Source organism: Bison bison, unplaced genomic scaffold, assembly GCF_000754665.1.
Source record: "Bison bison bison isolate TAMUID 2011002044 unplaced genomic scaffold, Bison_UMD1.0 scf7180017864281, whole genome shotgun sequence".
NCBI classification, from domain to species: domain Eukaryota; kingdom Metazoa; phylum Chordata; class Mammalia; order Artiodactyla; family Bovidae; genus Bison; species Bison bison.
The window spans coordinates 227,515-252,658 of NW_011494853.1; the positions used below are offsets into that span (position 1 = coordinate 227,515).

The following is a 25,144-nucleotide window of genomic DNA, read 5'->3' on the forward strand; positions in this document are numbered from 1 at the left end:
ATTCAAAAATGGCGGGGGGGGGGGGAGGGAAGCAACTGGACTGGAGGCCTAAGTGAATCTCAGACTGTGAGTCTTCAGGTGAGGCTGTACAAGTATGGGAAAAGTGTGTGTCTGAGGATTGGGGGAGGCAGTATGTGTGTAAACATATCTGTAAGACAGCCCAGTGCCCTCTGAATCTGTGAGAATATTCATCCTTATGGTTTGTCAGGACAAGCAGGAAAGGAGTGAGCACAAACCAAACTAACATCAAGATGTGCCTTTCTGTTGGTGTGGCCCTGCCCTGTCTGCACTGCACAAATGTGAAGATGTGTGGATTTGTTCTGAATGATTGTATACAATTGTTTAAGAATCCAGACAAAGAAAAACGTTCTCATATTTCCATTAAACCTTCTTGGCTTGAGACTTCTGTTTATTCTTGCCACCTCTGCTTAATCTCTTCTGCTTCTGTTAGGTCCTTGCTCTTTCTGTCCTTTATTGTGCCCATCTTTGTGTGAAATGTTCCCTTGGTATCTCCAGTTTTCTTGAAGAGATCTCTAGTCTTTCCCATTCTATTGCTTTCCTCCATTTCTTTGCATTGTTCACTTAAGAAGGCTTTCTTATCTTTCCTTACTATTCTCTGGCTTGAGACTTGGGTTCATTAGAAATTATCTGAGTCTGGGATTTCCCTGGTGGTCCAGTGGCTAAAAGTCTAGCTCGAAATGCAGGTAGTCTGGTTTTGATCCCTGGTCAGGGAACTAGATCCCACATTTTGCAACTAAAGGGCCCACATGCCACAACTAAGACCCAGTACAGTCAAATTAATTAATTTAAAACAATTATCTGAGTCTGGGCTCTCTCCTGACTCCACACTGTATATATATAATCTTGTTATACCTTTGAGGTATCACTTACCCAACAGGAAACAGATCCCACAGCCAAGTCTCTGGAAAGTACTGGCGAACCTGAGACTCTTCCGGCTGAACTGGCTGGAATGGAGCTGGCTTGAAAGCCATTGGACGAACTTCATTCACTGCTAAGGAGACCAGGAATAAGGGAAAAAGCAGAGGTGTCACTCAATTGTGTCACGCAATAAGTCAAAGTAGAGGGAAGACATTCAGAGGGAAGCGGAAAACATGCAAGTCATAGATGAGGTGGAAGGACCACTGAGGAACTGACTAATCACAAGGCTATTGGGGAAAGTGACAGGTGGGGATGTTTGCCCAGAAAATGAATAGATAAGAACTTCAGGCTTCAAAAGCCCTCCCCATAGAAAGAGAGTGAAATCCTTGGGGAAACTGCCTGCATCTATAACCCACAATCCATTATCATCCTGGCTAGAGGCTCAGAGCAAGAAGAGGAGGCAAAGAGGGAGCTTTCAGAGTTCCATGATTCTAAATATTTCAGTGAATCAGAGGCAGCTTACCTTCAGCCATCGTATGGCTGTATCTTAAATTCTGGTGACTGCAATCTATTGGCCTCTTGATTTTGGCATTGGACAGTATTTTCAGGCCCATGTTCTGATAGGCACCAAAGGGACCAGAGAATGAAGTGTTAGAGGGGGTCCTCTCCCTTACTACAAGGGCTACTGCTTAGAAATTTCACCCTCAAAGGGTTGAACCAACACATTCTTTGCCTACTAATTGTGAGACCTATACCAACCACCAAGACTGGTTCACTTCTATTCCAGCCAGCATGAAAGTCTCTCAGTGAAAACTTATTTCATTGTATTTATATATATATATATGTACGTATTATGCATATGTATATACACACATATGCATACGTTTCTGCAGAATGATCGTCACAATAAGTCTAGTTAACATCCATTACCATACATAATTACAAAAAATTATTTTCTTGTGATGAGGACTTTTAAGATCTATTCTCTTAGCAACTTTCAAGTATGCTACACGGTATCATTGGGTTTATCCAGGGGCTCAGAGGTAAAGAATCCACCTGCAATGGAGGAGTTTGATCCCTGGGTCAGGAAGACACCCTGGAGAAGGAAATGGCACCCCACTTTAGCATTCTTGCCTGGGAAATCCCATGACAGAAGAGCCTGGCGGGCTACAGTCCACAGGGTTGTAAAAGAGTTGGACGGCTGAGCAACTAAACAACCACGTACAGTATCACTAGCTACAGTCACTATGCTGTACACTACATTCCCAAGACTTGTTCATTTCACAACTGGAAGCGTGCACCTTTGAACACATTTACCCATGTTGCCCGTCCCCTGTCTCCCATCTCTGGCAACTACAGTCTCTTTCCTGTATCTACGAGTCTGTTGTTAACTGTTGTTTTTAAATTCCAAGTATAAGTGAGATCATACAAGGTTTGTCTTTCTCCATCTGACTTATTTCACTTAGCATAATGCCCTCAAGGTCCATCCAGGTTGTTGCAAGTGACAAGATTTCATTCTTTTTTTGGCTAAATAGTAGTATTCCACTTACTTCATTGTTCGATATGTTTAATACTTCTTCCGAATATTAGTCACTGTATCCTTATTATTTGATTTGAAATGAATTTTCTGAGGGCAGAGACCATATCAGCTTGATCAATTAAATAAAAATATATTGAGTGGATCAGGCTCAAAAATATATTGAAGGATAAAGTATTAGAGAGAACAAAAAGATTGAACAAGACCTGCTTCTGGACCTCAGAGAATCAATGGCCAGACATGGGCCAAAGCATTCCAAAACTTTGCTGATAAAATAAATGCAAAATCTTTCGTAATAGGAGACTTCTGGTCTACCTTTCTTTGTGTGTGTGTGTGTGTGTTCCTTCTGTACTGATCCCATGGAAGTCAATGTTTGCAGACCCCAGAGAGAGGATAGGTATATAGCCTCACATGTGGGAAACTTCTTCAAGCATAAGAACCAAGAGAGGCTCCTTGCCCACCAGGAGTTTCTTTCAAGATTTTGCCCCTGTCAGTGCCCACCTGAGCCCACATGCTTTTGTCGATATGGACTTTCCTTTCCCCCTCCCACCACCATTGTTTCTATGAGAACAAAATGGGTAAGAACATCCACCTGGAACAAACTGAAAAGGTCTGTTTTTTCAGAGATCCAAGGCCTCCACATGACAAGACGATTGTTCCAACGCTCCTCGAGCACTGGCTGAATAAGGGGCTGTGGAACGTTCCAACCATCAAACCCTGGACACTCATCGTATTCAGCCACCTGATAGGGGTAGTGATTGTACCAGAATGGGAACATCCCATAGACCTGAGAAAAGACAGGAAAGGAAATTAATCTTTTTTTCTTAAGCAAATGAAATATTGACACAGTGAAATCACTTCTCTCAGATTCTGTGGCACAGTTTACTGTCTTTGTATTCTTTGTCTTCATTACTCCAGAATTTCTTTCATCCTAAGTCCCTTCCTCTAGTTCATCTTTTCTCATAATCTGATCTTTATCTCCTATTTCATCTTTTCTGATCCCTATGATCATATTAACCATGCCCTTCTCATATCGTGTTTTTCGGGGGCTGGGGCATGCCAAGCAGCTGGCAGGATCTTAGCTCCCTGACCAGGAATTGAACCTGGGACCTAGGAGTGAAAGCCCTGAGTCCTAAACACTGGATTTCCAGGAATTTCCCATATCATCATTTCTACCTTCATGTCCACACCAGCTTTGCCTCCCCCTTGTGTGAGGCACTGTTTCCCTGAGACTCTCTTTCCTGCTCCCTGGAATCCATCTCTTATCCTGATGCAGCCAGTCTATCTTCTCTGTCGACCCCTGCCATGTCAGCAGACCACTCACCGAGCTATTGCTCAGTTCACTCTCTGGTCTAAGCAGCAAGACACTCTCATCCACGGCCCGGACTGCACACAGGGACCCAGGGGCTGCCCGCAGCTGGAGGTCCACATCTGCTCCTGGAAGCTGCTGGGAAGGTGAGAAGCCAAGGGAAACCTGGGGTAGAGAAAAGGACAACATGGGGATCAGGTCAGGCTAGAGAGGAAGAGAAACAGTCATCAGCCATATGCCCTAAGTACGGTCCCTAGCCCACTCCTTCACTTTTTTTTTAAGGGTCACTTTGTCTTTTTTTTTTTTTTGATGTGGATTATTTTTAAAGTCTTTATTGAATTTGTTACAATATTGCTTCTGTTTAATATTTTGTTTTTTTGGCCATGAAGAATGTGGGATTTTAACTCCTTGACCAGGGATTGAACCCAAACCCCCAGCATTGGAAGATGAAGTCTCAACCAGTGGACTGCCAGAGAATTCCCCCGAGTCCTTCACTTTTATACTGATTTTTCTTTGTAAAGTCTTGCCCTTTAGAAGCAGTGTCTTGTGATACAGTTGGAAAAAGTAAGCAGCACAGTAGAATAATACAGGAAGTTTAAAAGACAGAAAGTAGAAAGAGAATTTATGGAATAGATCTACAGAACATGTGACTTCCCAGCATGACCTTTTAAAAGAAGAAGGAGAGACAGTTCAACAAACCATGCTAAAGATACAGAACATGACATCCAGCTTCAACATTATCCCCTGCCTTCCCTAGTGGCCTTGTCTTATCTCCCTCCACGCCCAGGATACACAAGCTCCCTCTCTCTGCCCAGACCTTTCCTTCAACCGCCTTAACTGCCATTTTACCTGATTGTCAAAGCACATCTCCACTGAGAACTGGATTTTGTCTGCTATGACACCTCCATTGGGAAAAACGGCGTAGACCACCAGGGAAGGATCAGGGGCTAATCTAGAGTTGAAGACCAGTGGGAGAGAGAAGGAGCCTTTCAGTCCTGAAAGAGAAGAGGGGATCTTCAGGCATAAGAGTACACACTCTTATGTGTACCAATGACATCCAACCTGTGTCTGCACTTCTCCCTGAGCCAGCCACGGGCAAGTTGTTCCTCATTTTTCTGATCTGTGGTTATTGTTCTGTTCTTGCTACTCCTGCTCTTGCTTCTAGTATAAGAACTGTTTTCTAGAAGTTTAAAGTTTTTTCTTGTCTCTCTTTTTTTTTCTTTCTTTCTTTTTTGTTTGTTGAATTAATGTAAAAACAATTTTACATTACAAATGTAATGTAAATTTACAGGAGACTTGGAAAACACAGAATGAAGTTACATGTAGTTCCACTATATATTGCAAGTATTTTTAAGTAGATAAATGAAGATTTTCAGTTGGAGTTTCAATATCAAACTCTCAAAAATTAATAGAATGAATATACAAAAAAGTAGAAGGAAACTACCACAAAGGAGATCTGAAAAGCATTATAAACCAATTCAACTGGAAATTTAAAGTTTAAGTCTCCCAAGAGATTCATGAACACTCACCTTTCATCCTGGACTTCAGGTGTTTCTGCCCCTCCATCTCCAAATTTCCTTTCCCTATTAACTAAAGAAGAGAAAAAATAAAAATCATCAACAACATAGAAGTTAGAGGAGTTTAGCCTTGGTCCAATCCTTACATCTCTCTGTAAGGAGAGGCTTCTTTCATAGTTCAAGAGTCCAGGTAAGTACTTTGTGGAGCATCCTTCAGTTTGTCAAATGTTGGATGGTACCCAGAATCCTGATGACTCTTCCTCCAGTTGGGGGTCTGCAAAGGACCAGGGGGTGGGTGGGAGGAGACACAGGCCACCATGGCTTTGGAACCAGAAACCATTCTTCACAACAGATAGCTGACACCATTTCTTGAAGATCTCTAGGTTTTATTCTTTTATGATCCCTGTAACATAATGTCCACTAAAATCCATCCTTACGACCTTTTTTAAAAAACATTTTTTTTCTACTGAAGTACAGTTGATTTATAATGTTGTGCCAATCTCTGCTGGACAGCCGAGTGACTCAGTTATACACATATATACATTCTTTTTTTAATATTCTTTTCCATTATGGTTATCCCAGGAGATTGGATATAGTTCCCTGTGCTGTACAATAGGACCTTGTTGTTTATCCATTCTATATGTAGTAGTTTGGATCTGCTAATCCCAAACACCCAATCTATCCCTCCCACAAGTCTCTTCCCCCTTGGCAACCACAAATCTGTTCCCTATTTCTGTGAGTCTGTTTCTGTTTTTACAACTTAAAAAAAATTATCACTCAATTCCAAATTCAGTGGAAGTTAAAGGTGGGGGGGTTGGGGATAAATTGGAAATTTGGGATTAATATATACACACTACTATATATAAAATAAATAAGCAACAAGGACCTACTGTATAGCATAGGGAACTCTACTCAATACTCTGTAATAACCTCTAAGGGAAGAGAATCTGAAAAAGAATATATATACATATGTGTGTGTGTGTAATTGAATACTTGAAACTAACACATTGTAGATCAACTATATATAAATAAAAAATTTTTTAAAGAATTCAGTGGAAATGAATACATCTTAAACTGTCTTGAGTCCTCTGACATTTGACTTTCTGGCAAGAAATCTCTTTTTATCTCTCCCTTCCTGTTCACTCTCCCCTGAAAATGAACTCCGTGCAATGGTTTCTAAGTAGGCCAGCTCCTCAGGCTTCAGTCAAGTCCACACTGATCTGCTCCAATTCCACTTTTCTCGTAAGCCTCCCACACTTCTGTCCTGAACTCAGTACATATATTATAACTCTGCCTTATTATTTCCCACCCACCCCTCCTCATTTTGTCATTTGGATGATTGTTTTAGATTGATGGAGACACTGAAATGATTTAGGGGGAGAAAGTCTTTCAGAGACTTTAAGAAGATGATAAGGGAATAAAAAACTCTGGACCATCAAACCCAAGGTTCACAGGAGTCCAGTTCTTGAGGACTTCCTGGAGAGTTGGACTCAGGGTGACCAGTAAAACTGTTAGTCTTGGTTTTTCTTTTTGTTTTGGGGGGTTTTTTTGGCCGCACAGCAGGGCATGCAGGATCTTACTTCCCTGACCAGGGATCAAACCCATGCCCCTTGCAGTGGAAGCTCAGATTCTTAACCACTGGACCACCAGGCAAGGCACCAAACTGCTTGTCTTTATACATTTTTTCCAGACCACAAGTTGTAATCATATTTCTCCAGCAAAGTTGCTATCAAAGTTAACCCTATATTATCTATTTTAAAACACTGACCAATGAAACACATAAGGAAATTTATTCTGAGTCCACATCCTCTCCTCAGTCTCCCTCCCATCCACCCACCCAGCTCCCTTTCAGCCCTTGTCAGCAACATTTTCTCATTAATTCCTAGTATTATTTCCTCACACAATTTCCCTGGACTCCTGTTCAAAATCTCCTTATTACCTATGTCCTCCCATCTTCTATACCTATATCAACATGGTAGCCACTGGGCACATATGACTCCTGCTGCTGCTGCTGATAAGTCGCTTCAGTCGTGTCTGACTCTGTGCGACCCCGGAGACGGCAGCCCATCGGGCTCCCCTGTCCCTGGGATTCTCCAGGCAAGAACACTGGAGTGGGTTGCCATTTCCTTTTCCAATGCATGAAAGTGAAAAGTGAAAGTGAAGTCGCTCAGTCGTATCCGACTCTTAGTGACCCCATGGACTGCAGCCTACCAGGCTCCTCTGTCCATAAGATTTTCCAGGCAAGAGTACTGGAGTGGGGTGCCATTGCCTTCTCCGCATATGACTCCTGGATTCCTTGAAATGTGACTTGTCCAAACTCCTTTAAGTATAAGATACATACTTTGAATTTCTAATGCATACTTTGCTACACGGTTGAAACAAAAAAATGTAAAATATTAATTAATGATTTTTTATGTTGATTTCATGTGGAAATGACCATATGTTGGGTTAGATAAAATATCCTTTAAAAGTTAGTTTCCCCTGTTCTTTTAATTTTTTAATGTGGCAAATAAAGATTTAGAAATTACCTATATGGCTTGCATTACAGCTTTCTACAAAACTCTTTTGGCTGTACTGCACGGCCTGTGGGATCTTAGTCCCCCACGCAGGGACTGAACCTGCACTCCCTGCATTGGCAGAGCAGTCTTAACCATTGGACCACCAGGGAAGTCCTGTCTTATATCTATCCAGACTGTTCACTTGCTCTGACTCACTGTCCTTATTCCCTTTCCTTCCAGTCCCCGTCTCCCAGTCTCACATAGTAGGAGAAGGTGATTTCCTGGTCAGGCTTTGCATCAGCCGGATCGATGTGGTAATCCACCAGCACTTCCTGGGGCCGGCCACATTCCAAGATGCCACTCAGTCGACGGATGCCAAGGAAGCTGCGAGTCGGGTTGTAGAAGGGCTGCAGGTGCAGGTAGGCATTTTGGTAGTAACGAGGCACTTGTTTTGGATCACGTGTTTCTACCAATTGGAACCTTCCCTGAGAAAGAGAGAGAGAGAAAAAAAAGACCTTTAAAGGCATGTACCCCAACTATATCAACCCAGTAGGGCTGTTGTGATTCTCAAATCTGTACTCCCTAACAGTGGCATGTAGATATTTCGCTAGAGGTCCAACCAAGAATGTTTGAGGACTCCATAATAGTGGTGACTTGCAGCAACATTTTGGTATGTCAGGGTATAAAGTAAGGGCTGATATATAGCTGTCAGGTAATAGAAAATTGTCGATAATATACCTTCACACACTGATGCAAAGGAGAGACAAGTTTGACTAAGAGATTAAAGAATGTATCTCAAATCTAAGAAAACTAGATACAGAGGATAATAAGACTGAAAAGCAATCAATCAATATCAGGCTACCCTGGTGGTCCAGTGGTTAAGACTTCATGCTTCCAATGTAGGGGGCATGGGTTTGATCCCCGGTCAGGGAACTAGATCCTACATGCCCAACAGTCACACATACAAAAAAAGACTGAAAATAATCGTTTCTAAGAGGAGTGATTGAGTGATGCCTAGAGTACAGAAATAGGCAAATCAGTCACAACAGAAATAGTACATATTTGCTTATGGGCTATAGTTCTTCCTCCTTCCCCATAGCAACATCCTCTACCAGGGAATCATAGACCCTTTTGGTCTAACTGTGGACCCACCGGTGACTTGTTTTGGGGAATGGATATTCAAATATGTGAGCTAAGTAGAGGCTCAGAAAAGTCCTTGCATGTCTTTTGCTTTTGCATCTCTTCACTGCCATGAGAATGGGTATGTGCTTAGTCACTCAGTCATGTCCAATTCTTTGAGACCCTGTGGACTGTAGCCCGCCAAGGCTTCTCTGTCCATGGGATTTTTCAGGCAAGAATACTGAAGTGGGATGCTATATCCTCCTCCAGGGGACTCTTCCTGACCCAGAGATCGAACCTACATCCCTGTGTCTTCTGCATTGCAGGTGGACTCTTTACCCACTGAACCATTGGTATACCTGTACTGTCTCCGCGGATCATGAGACTTGTGGAGTACAAGCCTACAGTCACCTGGTCCACAGACATAAGGAACTCCACCAAGATGGGCAGAGCCGCCATCAGACTACCCAGATACAAGACCAGTAAATACTTCCTGTTGTGTAACACTGAAGTTCTGTAGTTTGTTTTTTTTTGTTTTGGTTTCTTAGTTCCCAGATCAGGGATTGAACCCGTCACCCTCAGCAGTGAAAGCATGTCCGAACCACGGGATAGCCGGGGAATTACCCTGCAGTTGTTTGTGAAGCAGCAATTGATAAGTGGTACAAATAACCTTTCAAGTTGTGCAAAATCTAGAATTCTCTTTGCTGTTTTTATGAGTAATAAGAAGAAGGAAAGGGGGAGTAAGAGGAAGAAGATGATTCTGAACCATTTTTTCCTCCCTAATCTGATTTCAAATAGAGAACCAGATAGAGAGGCAGTTAAGTTATAAAATGAATTAATAGAAATAGCAATTTTTTTTTTTTAATCTGAAGGGTCATTTATTTGATGAGAATTTTAAATGGTGGTGTCTAAGAAAAACTTTCTATCGAGGGGAGGGCAGAACTGGTAACTAAGTGGGGTGATGGACTTACTGGGAGGGCAGAGAGAGAAACAAGGACATTCTGAAGTTTTCCTTCAGATGGTCTGTGCTGGAAAGGGGAACTCCCAGTGCTTACCTCCAGAGAAACACTTTTCCCGTTCCAATTAGCCGTGTCTAGATTGAAGGCAGCGAGGCCATTGTTGTCAGTAGTTAGGATCTGGTTGATGTCTCCATTTTCTCCATGAATCACCAGATACACTGAATGATGCTTGAGGAGGGAGCCATCGTGGCCCTTAACTCTTATCTGAGGGGTGAAGGTCATTAGAGTAAGTTTTGGAGTATGTTCAAAATTCTAAGGAGACATTTCAGGAAGAGTCCAGAAGAAGATAAATGTGATGCGAAGAGTCGGAAATGAGGATCTACGAGGAATTGAGAAACATACAGAAGTAGCTTGACCTGGAGCAGAAGTAGACTGGCCACACATAGGATAGACCTAGATATTGTCATGCTGAGTAAAGTAAGTCAGACAGAGAAGGAGAAATATCATATAACATCCCTTACATGTGGACTCTAAAATGAAATGACACAAATGAACTACTTACAAAACAGAGGCTCACAGACTTGGAGGCTCACAGCTTAAGGTTGTGGTGGGGAAGGAATAGTTAGGGAGTTTGGAATGCACATGTACACTCTGCTATATCTAGAATGGATAACCAACAAGAACCTACTGTACAGCACAGAGAAGTCTGTTCAATGTTATGTGGCAGCATAATGTAACAGTGGATGGGAAGGGGCTTTGGGGGAAAATGGATACATGTATATGTATGCCTGAGTCCCTTTGCTGTTCACCTGAAATTATCACACTTTTAATCAGCTATACCCCAATACAAAATAAAATGTTAAAAAAACAAATGAATGGTCAAAAAAGAAGTAGATTTGCCACATGGCTTAGGAAACATCTGATCAGATCAGATCAGTCGCTCAGTCGTGTCCGACTCTTTGCGACCCCATGAATCGCAGCACGCCACATCAGGGCCCCTCATTTTCATACCCCACTGCCAAAACTCTGTATATTTTTTTGCTTTCATTTTCCTACAGAGCATCCTCTTCCACTCCTAAATTGTATAATCCTTAGGCTCTAAGACAGTCTGGATCTACTCTTGGTCTAAAGAAGAGATGACCAAGGAATAACAGATCTGAATATGTACAATACTATAGTGTTCAACAATTACTTGGGAAGTGAAGAAGATAAGCTAGAGAGAGGGGTGGAATGCTAGGAATCAGAGAGAAGACACTTCAATTTTTTAAATCTCTAAAGACGATGCTTAAGGAGCCATCAGTGGCTCGCTGTGGCAGGAAGTTTGATATTAACCTTGCCTAGATGCAGAAACTCAGACTTGAGGATCTCACCAGGTAACTTGCAGCTCTAAAATTCAAAGACTGACACAGGAGGAGGTGAACCCCTGGCATTCGGAGGGTCATTGAAGTCACATTAGTATTTTAGGCACATCTCATGTGAGATTAAGGACACACAGTGCCAGGAATTAAGCACATACTCTAGAGCAGGGGTCTCCAACCTCCAGGATCTAACGCCTGCTGATCTGAAGTAGAGCTGATGTACTAATAATAGAAACAAAGTGCACAATAAATGTAATGCACTTGAATCATCCTAAAACCATCCCCCAACATCTTCCACAAGTGGTCCCTGATGCAAAAAAGGTTGGGGACTGTGGCTCTAGAGGCAGGCTGCCCAGCTCCGACCATAATTACCACTTACGAGCTGTATAACCTTGGGAAAATCACCTAACCTCACTAACCTCTCTGTGTCTCAGCCTTTTTGTCTGTCAAATGGGGCCAATAATAATGTCTAACTCAGGACTGTTGTACAGATTAAAGTGAATACATACAGAGTACTTAGAAAAATGCTAAGTTAATATGTGTTCAGGAAGGAGTTGACAGGATGGTTAAGCGTTTTTTGTCTGAGCAGAGATGAGTTTCAACATACCTTTCCACTGAAGGGGAAATTGGGGTAATAATAATCATTGGTGTCTTCAAAGGTCATGGATCCCATTTGTGAAGAAATGTATATATCCCGAGTGGTGTTGGCCTCCACTCCTGCAGAGGGAAACCAGGTGTATGATGATCTAAATACCTAACATCCTTATCTTCATGTTTAACATAAGACTACCTGAAAGGATGGTGCCACAGGAAGTGAGAAGATGACTATCATTCTGACCAAAGATCTAAACCAACTCCTCCTTCCCAAACTTTTGGGGAAGTAGGGAATGGATAGCAGATGAAATCTGACATTTCCCATTGACTGTGAACTTAGAATGGAGTCCCTTCTAAGCACTGATGAAGGCGAGTCTTGAGTCGTCTGAGTTGTTGTTGTTGTTCAGTCACTAAATCATGTCCGACTCTTTGCGACCCCATAGACTGCAGCATGCCAAGCTTCCCTGTCCTTCACTAACTCCGGGAGTTTGCTCAAACTCATGTCCATTGAGTAAGTGATGCCATCCAACCATCTCATCCTGTCAACCCCCTTCTCTTCTTGCCCTCAATCTTCCCCAGCATCAGGGGCTTTTCCAATGAGTTGGTTCTTTGCATCAGGTGGCAAAAGTATTGCAGCTTCAGCATCAGTCCTTTCAATGAATATTCAAGGTTGATTTTCTTTAGGATCGACTGGTTTGATCTCCTTGCAGTCCAAGGGACTCTCAAGAGTCTTCTCCAGCACCACCGTTTGAAATCATCAATTCTTTGGCACTCAGCCTTCTTTATGGTCCAACTTTCACATCCATACATAACTACTGGAAAAACCATAGCTTTGACTATACAGGGTCTCTCTCTTGGACAACTCTTTTCCTTTCCCTTTTCTTAATGAACCGAGGAGCATCCCACTTACCTGTCCCTTCCTCCACCACAGTAGCCATGATATTGATGTCTTGTCTGTAAAAATACCCAGTGAGGTTGAACATGGACATGGCCACAGAAGTTGAAATGCATCCTGCTTTGTCAATCTAGTGAGGCAATCAGAGAGAGAGAGGGGGGAAGAAAGAGGGTGAATAACCTAAACTCTACTTCTTTTTAAATTTATTTATTTACTTGGCTGCACTGGCCTTAGGTGTGACATAGGAGATCTTTCATTGCAGCGCACAGGCTATCTGTTGTGATCATACAGGCTCCAGGGCACACGGGCTCTCTAGTTGTGGTGCAGGGTTTCAATAGTTACGGCTCCCAGGCTTAGTTGCTGAGCAGCATGTGGAATCTTTAGTTCCCTGATCAGGGATTGAACCCACATACTCTGCATTGGAAGGCAAATTCTTAACCACTGGACCACCAGGGAAGACCCTAATCTCTACTTCTAACTCATGATGTCCTGTAGAAGAGAATTATTTCTTATCTCTATACTTCAGTTTCTCAATTTTTTTTGTGTGTGTGCCACATGGCTTATGGGATCTTAGTTCCCCAGCCAGAAATTGAACCTGGGCCTTTGGCAATGAAAGCATAGAGTTCTAACCACTGGACCACCAGGAAATTCCCAGTTTCTCCATCTTTAAGATAGAAAAGTATTCCACAACATGAAGCATACACCCATACATGACTTGGAAGTTCCAAGATATGAGAAGGAGAAAAGAACCACCTTCAGAACAGGAAAATTGTATCTTCCAAGGGTTTAGGTTAATCTCTTGATCCCAAGGCAGATTCTAAAAGAGCTTTATCTTTGAGGGGATAAAAAGACTTCTGTGTTCTTTAGGAATGAGGTACTAATCACATGAAATTATTTCTACTCTGGGTGTTTTTAACCACTTTTCTATATTGGTGCTTACTTACTCTTTAGGACATAAGAATAAGGTTCCTTTCCTACATCCTGTTTTACTCACCTTTCCAGAGACTTTCTTGCATCTGTCAGGTAAATGTTCCTGTTCTGGATCCGGATACCAGTAAGTATATGGCTTTTGACACACTGATACGTGTGCTACTCCTTGCATGGGCTTTCCATAGGTGTACCTAACCCAGAAAAACATGAGGAATCAGAGAGGGGCAAGTCCACCTGTGATCCAGGCCCTCCTCCCCTAAACATTTTCCTTTCTTCCGCATGCCCATCTCTGAAAGCGCTTTGACAGTTCCACCTTTCTCCAGCTCTCATTCACATCTCTGCTTTACTCAAAGCTTTAGAGTATTGCCATTGCACAATAAATACCACCCAAAGGACAACAGTGTCTTTCTTTTTCCTTACTCCTACTTCCCATGGGATTCAATACTGTGCTCTGCACAAAGTAGACTCTAAACCAATAATGCCAGCTGAGAAAGCAGAGGCAAGTAAGCACAAAAATGCAGTTAGATAATGTGTCCCTGGGATTTCCCTGGTGGTTCAATGGTTAAGACTTCACTTTCCAATGCAGAGGATGCGGGTTAAATCCCTGGTCCAGGAACTAAGATCCCACATGCTTCATGGCCAAAAAACCAAAACATAAAATAGAAGCAATATTGTAACAAATGTCAATAAAGACTTTTTAAAAAATGGTCCACATAAGAAACAGTTTTTTTTAAAAGTGTGTTTTTGCCGAACTTGTGACTCTGAGCCACATAAAACATCACAAGATTTAACCACTACCTCCACAATCCTCTCCTGGTAACACTCGATCACAACATCTCTCAATATAGCTTTCATCCTCAATGGATCCAGAGCTTGATTCTTACCTACAACAAACTTTCACTAAGAAAGAGTCTTCCGCCACTGATAACTCTTTGGGTTCCACCACTTCCACTTTAAACTTAGGCAGCACTGGAAAGAGTGGAAAGAGAGATGGAAAATGAAGAGGAAGAAAGTTTGACTACACAGGTAGTGAACAGAGGGGTATAAAACAGTGATAATAATTATCTAATTAAATTGCTCAATCACGTTCAACTCTTTGCAGCCCCGTGAACTGTAGATTTCTCTGTCCTTGGAATTTTTCAGGCAAGAATATACTGGAGTGGGGTGCCATTTCCTACTTCAGGAGATCTTCCTGATCCAGAGATGGAACCCAGGACTCCTGTATTGGTAGGAGGATTCTTTACGACTAGGGCCACCTAGGAAGCCCAGCTAATTAAATTAACAGGGCATTATTAAGGTAAAATCCTCCCAAAGTTACTGATTTAGCACCAAAATGAATAAATAAACCCCCCCCCTTTTTTTAAGTAAGAATTAGATTTATTTAAAAAGAAACACATACTACAGACAGAGTGTGAGCCATCTCAGAAGGGGAGAGGCATGAAAATATGGGATGGTTAGTTTGTATGGACTAGGTAATTTCATAGGTTGGGCTTCCCTGGTGGCTCAGCAGTAAAGAATCCACCTACCAATGCAGGAGATGCTGGTTTGATCCCTTGGTCAGCAAGATCCCCTGGAGAAAGAAATGGCAACCCACTCCAGTATTCTTACCTGGGAAATCCCACCGACAGAGGAGCCTGGAGGGCTACAGTCCATGGGGTCACCAAATAGTTGGACATGACTTAGCAACTAAACAACAGCAAAAATTTCATAGGCTAATGAGCAGGAAGAGTAATCCAACTATTTTGGGGAAGAGATGGAGATTTGCAGGCTGGTTCACAGCCCACTTTCTTATCTCTGATGGTCAGCCTGGGAACTGTCATGGCGCTAGTGGGTGTGTCACTTAGCTTATGCTAATGTGTTACAATGAGTGTATCTTGTTGTTGTTGTTCAGTCACCAAGTCATGTCTGACTCTTTGCAGCCCCATGGACTGCAGTACTCCAGGCTTCCCTGTCCCTCATCTCCCAGAGTTTGCCCAAGTTCATGTCCATTGGATTGGTGATGAGGCTCCACTGGAAGTAAACTCTTCTGCCATCTTTGACCTAGTTCCATAGTAAGTTTCACTTGACCTTTGCTGGTTTTTACACAAGATCATGTCCAACACTCTGACCTACTAATTCTCCCACCTACCATATTCTTCCACACTGAAGGTCCCGAAGGTCTTGCCATCAGCCACGGCCACACTGTAGGTGCCCAGCGTTGCCTCTGGTGCCAGCTGGAAGGACAGGTCTACGATGCCTTGCTTGGGCACCACGTTCAGCCACTGTGCAATCCTATTGTTATTTGGATCCTGTGCCCAAGAAAAAGAAATCTCATGACATGCCTGCCTCTTTGATTCCCACCCTGTGCTGCAGAAAGCAGGTAAAGAAGCAAAAAGCGAGTAAAGAATCCCACCCACTGTTCATAGCCCCTGTGGTCTGCATCCAGGAAGAAAAGAACCCTCGGTGGATTCAAATAGTTAGACTAGGTTCTTTAAAATGTTATCCAGTTTCAGAATGTTATCCAGGATAACATTGTTTATGTAAGATGTTCTTTACAAAGAATGCTAATTCTTGGTCCCTTAAGACAGGTAACTCTGAAAGACTGACTGTAAGATACCTGAAAGAGAGCTAATTTGATGGAAAAATGGAGGGGGTATTGTGGGGAATTCTTGCCTCTTTCTTAACACTTCTCACAGGTATCCTTGTCATGTTCAGTGGCTGTCTGTGATATTAGCCATCCCAAAGACTAAGAGGAGTACAGAACCAAGCTCTGCTGGATTGACACAGCACAGAGAAGTTGCAGGAATCAGAATAGGGAGGTTCGTCACTATAGAGGTTGCTGTCCTTATTTACAGAGGTTGAGGGGCGGGGTGGGCAGAGGCAGGAGAACATGCACAGCTTAGGTGGAATCGGGGCACTTGGGGCCAGTGCAAAGTCTCAGGCTCTGGGCCAGATCCCACAGTTGTTGCTGGCTTTGGGGCTTAGCACCAACCACCTTCTCCATAGAGGACAGCAAAAAAGAAAGAAACTTCTACTTACCTGCAGTTCCACAATGGAGTACTGAAAAGGAAAACCAGATGATAAGGGTTAAAGCAGAGCTAGCAATAAGGGTAGGCTTGCTGAAAGTAAAAAGTTCACAAAGGCTTCTCTCTTTCTCTGTTGCCTACCCCTTCCTTTCTAAATGGCTCTTTCGTGCCTTGGTAAGAGTAACAACAGGGCAAAGGCTTACTGGTTAGGAGAGGAGAAAGAAGAGCTTTCCTGAACGGATTGCCAGTCTCCAAAAACTTTGAAGAAATGGAACTTCTGACCCTCAGCACCCTTCAATGCTCTGTGACTGAGTTTTTTCACAACAAGTCCTAAAAGAAAGTATTAGTATCTGGTAGTGGTGGTGGTTGTTCAGTCACTAACTTGTGTCCGACTCTGTGACCCCATGGACTGCAGCACATGAGGCTCCCTCATCCTTCACTGTCTCCTGGAGTTTGCTGAAATTCATGTCCATCAAATCATGGCGATGCTATCCACCATCTCATTCTCTGGAGACTCCCTCATATTTGAACCTCTTCTTGGGAGCCAACTATCTCTTAGCCTCCTCCTCTACTTTCTGAACACCAGTGGGCAAGAATCTTACTTTCAAGCAATGCAAAATAATTTATTTAAAAAAAATGTTTGAAATAGCTCAATCAAAGGATCATGTGTCATTTCCTCAAGGAAATGGACACGAAAACCACTAGGTTTAATTGGAGAATGAGTCCTTGTGCTAGGTGTCAAAGTGTCACCTCAAATTACTCGTTAATTTAAAAAAAAAAGGACACACCTTAACACTGGAGAAATTAGTCTGCCATCACCCTAACTAAGTAATCAAACTCACTATCACTAATAATGGGACAAGCTGACATTATGTACCTCCTGAAGAGATATATTTGAGGTTCCCAACATTACCTATCTTTATAACCAAATATTTTAACCAAAAGTTTAGTTTAAACCTAATTAAGACTTCAGAACTGCCTTCAGAAGATAAAAGAACAAGTTATATTACACAGTAAGAAATAACCAGGCAAATCAAGACTATTGGATATTCCATAAGACAACTACGCTACTATGCTAAGTTGCTTCAGTTGTATTCAACTCTGTGAGACGCTATGGACCATAGCCCGCCAGGCTCCTCTGTCCATGGGATTCTCCAGGCAAGAATACTGGAGTGGGTAGCCATTCCCTTCTGCAGGGGATCTTCCCAACCCAGGAATCAACCTGCATCTCTTTTGCCTACTACATTGACAGGTGGGTTTTTTTTTTTTTTTTAACCACTAGCGTCACCTGGGAAGCCCTGCCACCTAGGCTTCCTCAAAAGTAAATATCATATTCCATAATGGGAACATTCTATAAGTCATCTAGCCTGACATCATCGCTCTCCCTCTCAAAAAAGTCAAACTAATAAGAAAATAAGGGGGATTAGTTTAGAATATGAGAACATTTTTAAATGTAACAACCAAATATAATGCATGAATCTGATCAGAGCTTAGTTTGGGGAAAAAAAATGTGTTAGTTGGAAAACACAAATTAATATTATATGAAAAATATTAAATAATTTTTGTTAATTTCCTCAGGTGTTATAATAATATTTTCTTTAAGATATTCTTTTTAAAAGATACAGGCACCTAAAGAAAGCAAACATTAACAGACATAAAGGGAGAAATTAACAGTAACACAATAATAGTGGGGGACTTTAACACCCCATGTACATCAGAGGACAAGGCATTCAGAGAGAAACTCAGTAAGTAAACAACGGCCTTTGGCAATTTATTAGGCCAAATGAACATTCTATATAATATAGAGTATTTCATCCCAAACCAGAATATTCATTCTTTTCAAGTGCAAATGGAATATTGTAACATGATAGACACATGATGGAATACAAAAAGAGTCAGTAAACTTAAGAAAACTGAAATCATATCAAGAATCTTATTCAACCATAACACTATGAGACTAAAAACCAACTACAAAAAAAAAAAAAAACCACATCGAGTCTAACCAATATGTTACTAAACAATTGAACTGAAACCATAAAACTTCTAGAAGAAAATACAAGCAGTAAATTCTTTGACATTGGTCTTGGTAATATTTTATTGGAGATGTCTCCTCAGGTAAGGGAACACAAGCAAAATTTTTTAAATGGGACTACTCATCACAAGGAAAAAACATTGTCTTCTATTTCTTTAATTTTGTATCTATATAAGATGAGTGTTGTTTAGTGACTAAGTCATGTCCAACTCTTTCGCAACCCCATGGACTGTAGCCTGCCTGGCTTTTTGGTCCATGGGATTTTCCAGGCAAGAATACTGGAGTGGGTTGCCACTCCCTCCTCCAAAGGATCTTCCTGACCCAGGCATCAAACCTGTGACTCCTACATAACAGGCAGGTTCTCATATGAGATGACAGATGTTCACTAGACTTACTATGGTCATTGTTTCATGATGTATATAAGTCAGATCATTGTGCTGTACACCTTAAGCTTATACATTGCTGTACGTCAATTACATCTCAATAAGACTGGAAGGAAAAAAGTTATCTCAGTAACAGCTCTTTTCTTGGTGAACCCAGCCTTCAGCTCAAAAGAATCCACATGCCCAAGTGGTACATTTGGGGCTGGGGGGTATGGTGGGGGGACATTCTGCCCCTCTTCCTAAAGATAAAAATAGGACATGCACAAACCTGGCTATATACATGATAAGAAGGCAAGTGTCATCGAGATTACTGCCATTGCTATAAATCCTAGGGGGTGAAAAAACAGTTCCTTCGAGAACAAAATCATTTTTTTAAAGACTCAAGAAGCAGCTTTGGACACCAGTAAGTGTTCAACCAGAAAGGTAGCATTTTCATTGGAAGCTACCTGAAGTTTCTGAATAATTAGGTAAGCAACAAAGCTAGATACAATCAGTTACTAGCATGTATACTTCTGTTGCTTGAGGGTGAAATATTGAACTCTGTAAACTCACAGTTTTTGTAACTCCCCTTCTTTTTTTTAAAAAAAAAAAAAGTTATTTGTCTGTACCGTGTCTTAGTTATAGCATGTGGGAATCTTTAGCTATAGCATGTGGGATCTATAACTACAGCATTCAAACTCTTAGTTGCCACATGTGGGATCTAGTTCCCTGACCAGGGATTGAACCTGGGCCCCCCTGCATTGGAACGGTGAAGTCTGAGCCGCTGAACCACCAGGGGAGTCCTACCACTCCATTTCTTAGTAAAACACTTTTAGTTAATTGCATGTTTCATTTGGAGTTCCAAATTCAGTGTTTCAGATTTTCAGGGCTCCAAGTTACAACTTGGAGCGGGGGCTGACTAGAGAAATGGTATGTGGAAAAAAGAGTAATTTGACAACAGAAAGAGAGCACAGAAGTACAGAAATCAGAGTACTTATAGTTCAGCACAATTTGAACAGAGGCAAGACAATGTAAGAGGGGTAGCTAATGAGATCAACATCCAGGGGGCAGTAGAGTCTAAAATAACTCTAGCTGTGGCCACACTTTGACCCTTTCGTCTGGTTGGTGACGGACAGGGAAGCCTGGCATGCTGCAGTCCATGAGGTTGCAAAGAGTCAGACACAACTAATCAACTGAACCGAACTGACCCTCATCCCAGCTCTAGAATAAAAACTTCCAAGGTGCTCAGTGGTAAAGAATCCATGCCAAACAGAATATTGGGATTCATCCTTGTGTCGGGAAGATCCCCTGGAGAAGGAAATGGCAACCCACTCCAGTATTCTTGCCTAGGGAATCCCATGGACAGAGGAGCCTGGTGGGCTACAGTCCATGGGATCACAAAGAGTCGGACATGACTGAACGACTAAACAACAACTTAATATTATACCAAAGTGATAAGGAAAGAATACAGGCGATAGGAAGGAGAAACTAAAAAACCAATTCTAAATCAGGAAAGAAAGTAGTAGTTGGAGGAGGCTACTGATCAACAATAAACTTATAGCTTCCCTGTACATCAGGAAAGGAAACAGCAGTCTGGGAACATAGATATGGAAATATAAGCAATGCTTTCTCCATGACTATCTTTAAATTTTTCATTTGAACACATGGGCTGTGACTGAAGGAGAAAGAAGGCAGCTGGGGGTGTCTGAGAGGTATTGGGTTGGGCCAAAAGTTCGTAAGATGGCATGTAAAATCCGAACGAACTTTTGGGCCAACCCAGTATTTCAAACATGTGTAGAAATGACACAAGTGCTAAGTTCAGAGCAAACCAAATCATATGACTTGTGATTCTAGTGATCCAATTGTTCGAGGAAAATTTAAGTATTCGCCAAATGTTACCGCATTTTTACCTTTGGCACAGAACGTTGCCTTAAGAAAATTGTCTATGCTATAAATTACCTTGCCTCGTAGTAAAAAAAAAAGAAGAAGAAGAAGAAAAAAAAAAAAAGATCCTTATTTCTTCCTTTTGTTAAAAGTATTCCTGAATTACTTCTTTGTATTTGAACTGCAGAGCCACTAGGTGTCACTCCTGGAGGGAACGTCTTGACGTTTGAAAAAGCTCTTAACAGAGGCAAATGGAACCATCTCTTAAGAATGTTAACCTAATTGATGCTTTCAGATGTCAAACCTGAGAGCAAGATGCCGCTGCCTGCTTTCAGGCAGATGGGGGCTGGGAGATTTGGACTAGCTCCCTGACTGTAGAACCCACAAGTGTTCTGCTTCTAAAGGGCCTCCTCCCCTGGAAGGAGTCTCTCCTCCCTCGTGCTCCAGTCTGCCCTCCTGCGTTCCCTTCCCAGGTCCTTCTTCCCAGAGAAACTCTTACCTGGTCGTTCACTGGAACAAAGGCGCTGGTGAGGGTGACAATACGGAAATGCACTAGAAGGAAATGGGCGTCATTAGCAAAAGAGCTTTCCACCCCCCACCTCAGAATCTTTCTTTTTTCCACCTTTTTGCTTCCTCATACATACTTCTGAGTCAGCAAAATCCTACCAGGTTTTACTTTTGAAATAAAACCGAGTCTGAGAGACAGCTAACACCCCAACAGTCACGGCTCCTGACTTTGAAAGTTCAGGATGGAATCTGCTTCAAAGAAGAGGGAGCAAATATAAATCCTAGGGCTTGGGCCAAATGCCCTTGACTGTTTTCTGATTCTTACACAGGCAGCTTGCTATGAGACCAAGTGATCCAGTTACACCCACCAAATTCCTTTCCAGGAGAAATCTGTATTTTGTTTTACTTATTTACTGGGAATTTTTTGGCCATGCAGTGGGTCTTGTAGGATCTTAGTTCTCCAGCCAGGGATTGAACCTGGACCCACCGTAGTGAGAATGCAGAGTCTTAACCACTAGACTGCCAGGGAATTCCCTGTATTTTGTTTTACACACACACACAGTAGCAGCTCCACCCACTACTCTTTTGCTTGTACAGCACTGCCTGCATGCAGCATCTATAACCGTTTATCCCTCCAGGCTTCCTCCATCCCTCCATCTCTTTCCTTGGTCCATGGGGCTACCACCAATCCACAAAGCCCCTCTAAGAATGTGTGAAGATACTCCCTGGCTTTTGTCTCATCCCACCTGTGTGCCTCTTACCTTCCTGCCCGGGGCTGTAGATAGGTTTGTCAGTTTGTATAAAGATGCCATTCTGCTGCCTCTGAATCAGAACCTTTTTCTTCTCCTCAAAGTAGACATTATGTCCAATTCCTCTCACCCGGACGGTGGCTACTTCTTCTGTGCCACCAGAAGGAAGTGGTACCTGGCCAAGACAGGGGAGAGCTCTGGAGAGGAGCAGGAGACTGGGGGTGTGGTGGGGGAAGGACAGAACCAGCTAGTCTTAACTCAAGAGAGAGAGAGTAAAAGGAAAGGAATGAGTTGATGGAGGTGGCAAGGTTGGAGCCATGAAAAAGTTGCCAGAAGTCTGATATTAAAACTCCAAGTAAAAATCTTAATTTATCTATTTAAAAAAATAATTGTAATATTTAGTGGAACTCTATGTAACTTTGTTCTGTATTTTCCAAGTCACCTGTAAATGTGTTATCATACATTTCTGTAATTTAAAAAAAAATTTTTTTTTAAAGAAAGAAAAAAAAGTTTCCAGAGAATAATATCAGAAGTTATGGCCAGGAATTGAAGTTGATGAGAGATGAGTTTAGAAGCCATGGCAAAAAGTAAGATAACAAAAAACATACTTAAAGACAAATTATAGTGCATCCAGGGAGGAGAATAGGAAAACTGAGGACGAGAGTTGGGCTAGGCCTGTACTTACCAAAAAGGACGAGCAGTGTAAGTGTCTCGTCTTTAGTCCAAACTGTTGCAGCAATGTGTGAGTCTTGCCCTTGGTCTCCAGAGTAACAGTGAATTTTACATTGTCGTACCCAGGACTCAGATCCAAGCAAACCCTCTGAGTAGAGGGGAACTTAAGAAGGGCTGGCAATGCCACCAGATAGTTTCTACTAAAGAAAGGGAAAAAGTGTTGGTCACTAACTGTCTCTCTGGCTCTTTGCAACCCCATGACTGTAGCCCACCAGGCTCCTCTGTCCATGGGATTCTCCAGGAAAGAATACTGGAGTGGGTAGCCATGCCCTTCTCCAGGGGATCCTCCCGACCCAGGGATCCTACGTAGGTTTCCTGCATTGCAGGTGGATTCTTTACCATCTAAGCTATCAGAACTACACTTCTACTAAAGAAGCAAAAGGATTTCAGGGGAGTAATGACTCATCTATTCAATGAAAAATTAATTAATCCTTCTCCTGAGTACTCAGCATGTAGCAATGAATTAAAGAGACAAAGCACCTGCCATTATGACCCTTATTTTCTATAAGGGAGAAGGAGAAAAATAACAAATAACTCAGCCTTATACTCACACCCTTTCCCCCGCCCCCCTACCATAGGCCACCATGGAGAACCTAGGCCCAGGGTACCAAGGAGAAGTAAGTTCCATTTGGGATCTGCAAGCAGATCAAGCCAGTCAATCCTAAAGGAAGTCAATCCTAAAAGAAATCAATCCAGAATATTCATTGGAAGGACTGATGCTGAAGCTGAAGCTCCAATATTTTGGCCAACTGATGCGAAGAGCCAACCCAATGGAAAAGACCCTGATGTTGGGAAAGATTGAGGGCAGGAAGAGAAGGAGAGGTTGAGATGGTTGGATGACATCACCAACTCAACAGACATGAGTTTGAGCAAGCTCCAGGAGATGGTGAAGGACAGAGAAGCCTGGAGTGCTGCAGTCCATAGGGTCACAAAGAGTCGGACATGACTGAGTGACTCACACTTTCCCTTTTCAGACATAAAAAGCAACAAGAACTGAACAACCAGAACAACAGAGATCAGGGCAGTGGGAGGCTACTATATTTTGATATTATCATATTTTTTAAAGTCTCTTCTTGGCATCTTAGCTTTTCTCTCTGGGTAAAGGAGAAATAAAACCAAAGAAAGAAAAAGATGAAAGGGCATTAAAATAAACCAAAAGTTATCTCCTGCCCACTGTAGTTATGTCTTAGAAAGATGGACGAAGACACCACCTGCCCTAAATCAATCCTGACACACCAAGCACTTACGGGAGAAATTTTCCTGCCGAGGCTGGCAACAGGGCTAATATTCCTAAAAGGAGCTGAGCCCACATCTTTGTGGGTGACAGAGTCCTTAGGAGCAGGAGCCAGAGGTTGGCTCACCCCCTGTAGCATATATATGCTACCCCCCAGGTAGGATGTGGAGCAATGAGGATGCCACAGCCAATCACCTTCTGGGGCCTCGGGCAGAGGTGGTATACCAGGGTAGGGCTTCTATTCACGTCTTAAAATTTATTTCTCCCTGAAACATTCATACTGGCTCAGCCAGTTTCAAAAACCTGTTTAGGGGAAAAACCAGGGTTGATGTATTCACAGCGGTAAACCTCTCAGAACACATTTGAGGTCCTTCCCTTTCCTTCTGATTTCTTTCCAAATTCCCATTCACATTTGATCTTTTTTTTTTCCTGTTCTTATTATTCTATTAAGACGTATTTGGAAACACAGGAGCAGTATCAATTCAAAGCAGTAGGCGTTTACCTAATGGTGGATTTTTTTTTTAATACTATTCATGATTATCATGACTGTATGAAAATAGGAAACTATATCCACCATAGAGAAAATATAAACTGGACAATCTTTCAGAGAGCAATTTCACAATACTGGTCAAGAGCCTCACTGATTTGCATATTCTTTGACCCAATGACTCTTATTCTCGGAACATATTTTTATGGGAAACTAGAGCAGGCACGTATGCAGAAAATATATCCACTGAGTTTCTTCCCAGTGCTCTTTACAATGGCAAGACTTGAAAGCCACCTAAAGTATAAATTAGTTAGGATACTTTCTAACACAAGTGACCAACCTGAATCAAGCCTACTTAAACAAAAAAGAGTTTTTAATAATTGGGGAGAATAAGACATAAAAAAAGGGTTTTCCTGGTGGTTCAGATGGTAAAGAATCTGCCTGCAATGAGGGGGACACAGGTTCAATCCTGGGATTGGGAATATTCCTGGGAGAAGGGAATGGCTACCCACTCCAGTATTCTTGCCTGGAAAAATCCATGGACAGAGTAGCCTGGC

At 42.2% G+C, this 25,144-nt stretch overlaps 1 protein-coding gene across 1 annotated transcript in view; it reads right to left on the minus strand.

Annotated features, from left to right (window-relative positions):
• The window catches only part of A2ML1 (alpha-2-macroglobulin-like 1), a 48,329-nt gene extending 24,151 nt beyond the window's left edge, over window positions 1–24,178 (minus strand). Inside the window, 18 exon segments of the mRNA XM_010849346.1 lie at window positions 892–1,009; window positions 1,403–1,496; window positions 3,009–3,203; window positions 3,741–3,890; window positions 4,575–4,720; window positions 5,255–5,315; window positions 8,001–8,225; window positions 9,915–10,082; window positions 11,784–11,893; window positions 12,681–12,795; window positions 13,660–13,786; window positions 14,480–14,564; window positions 15,724–15,883; window positions 16,614–16,634; window positions 21,378–21,430; window positions 22,147–22,309; window positions 22,820–23,003; window positions 24,114–24,178. Coding sequence (XP_010847648.1) covers window positions 892–1,009; window positions 1,403–1,496; window positions 3,009–3,203; window positions 3,741–3,890; window positions 4,575–4,720; window positions 5,255–5,315; window positions 8,001–8,225; window positions 9,915–10,082; window positions 11,784–11,893; window positions 12,681–12,795; window positions 13,660–13,786; window positions 14,480–14,564; window positions 15,724–15,883; window positions 16,614–16,634; window positions 21,378–21,430; window positions 22,147–22,309; window positions 22,820–23,003; window positions 24,114–24,178 — 2,240 coding nt within the window.
• Between the last annotated feature and the right edge of the window lie 966 nt (window positions 24,179–25,144).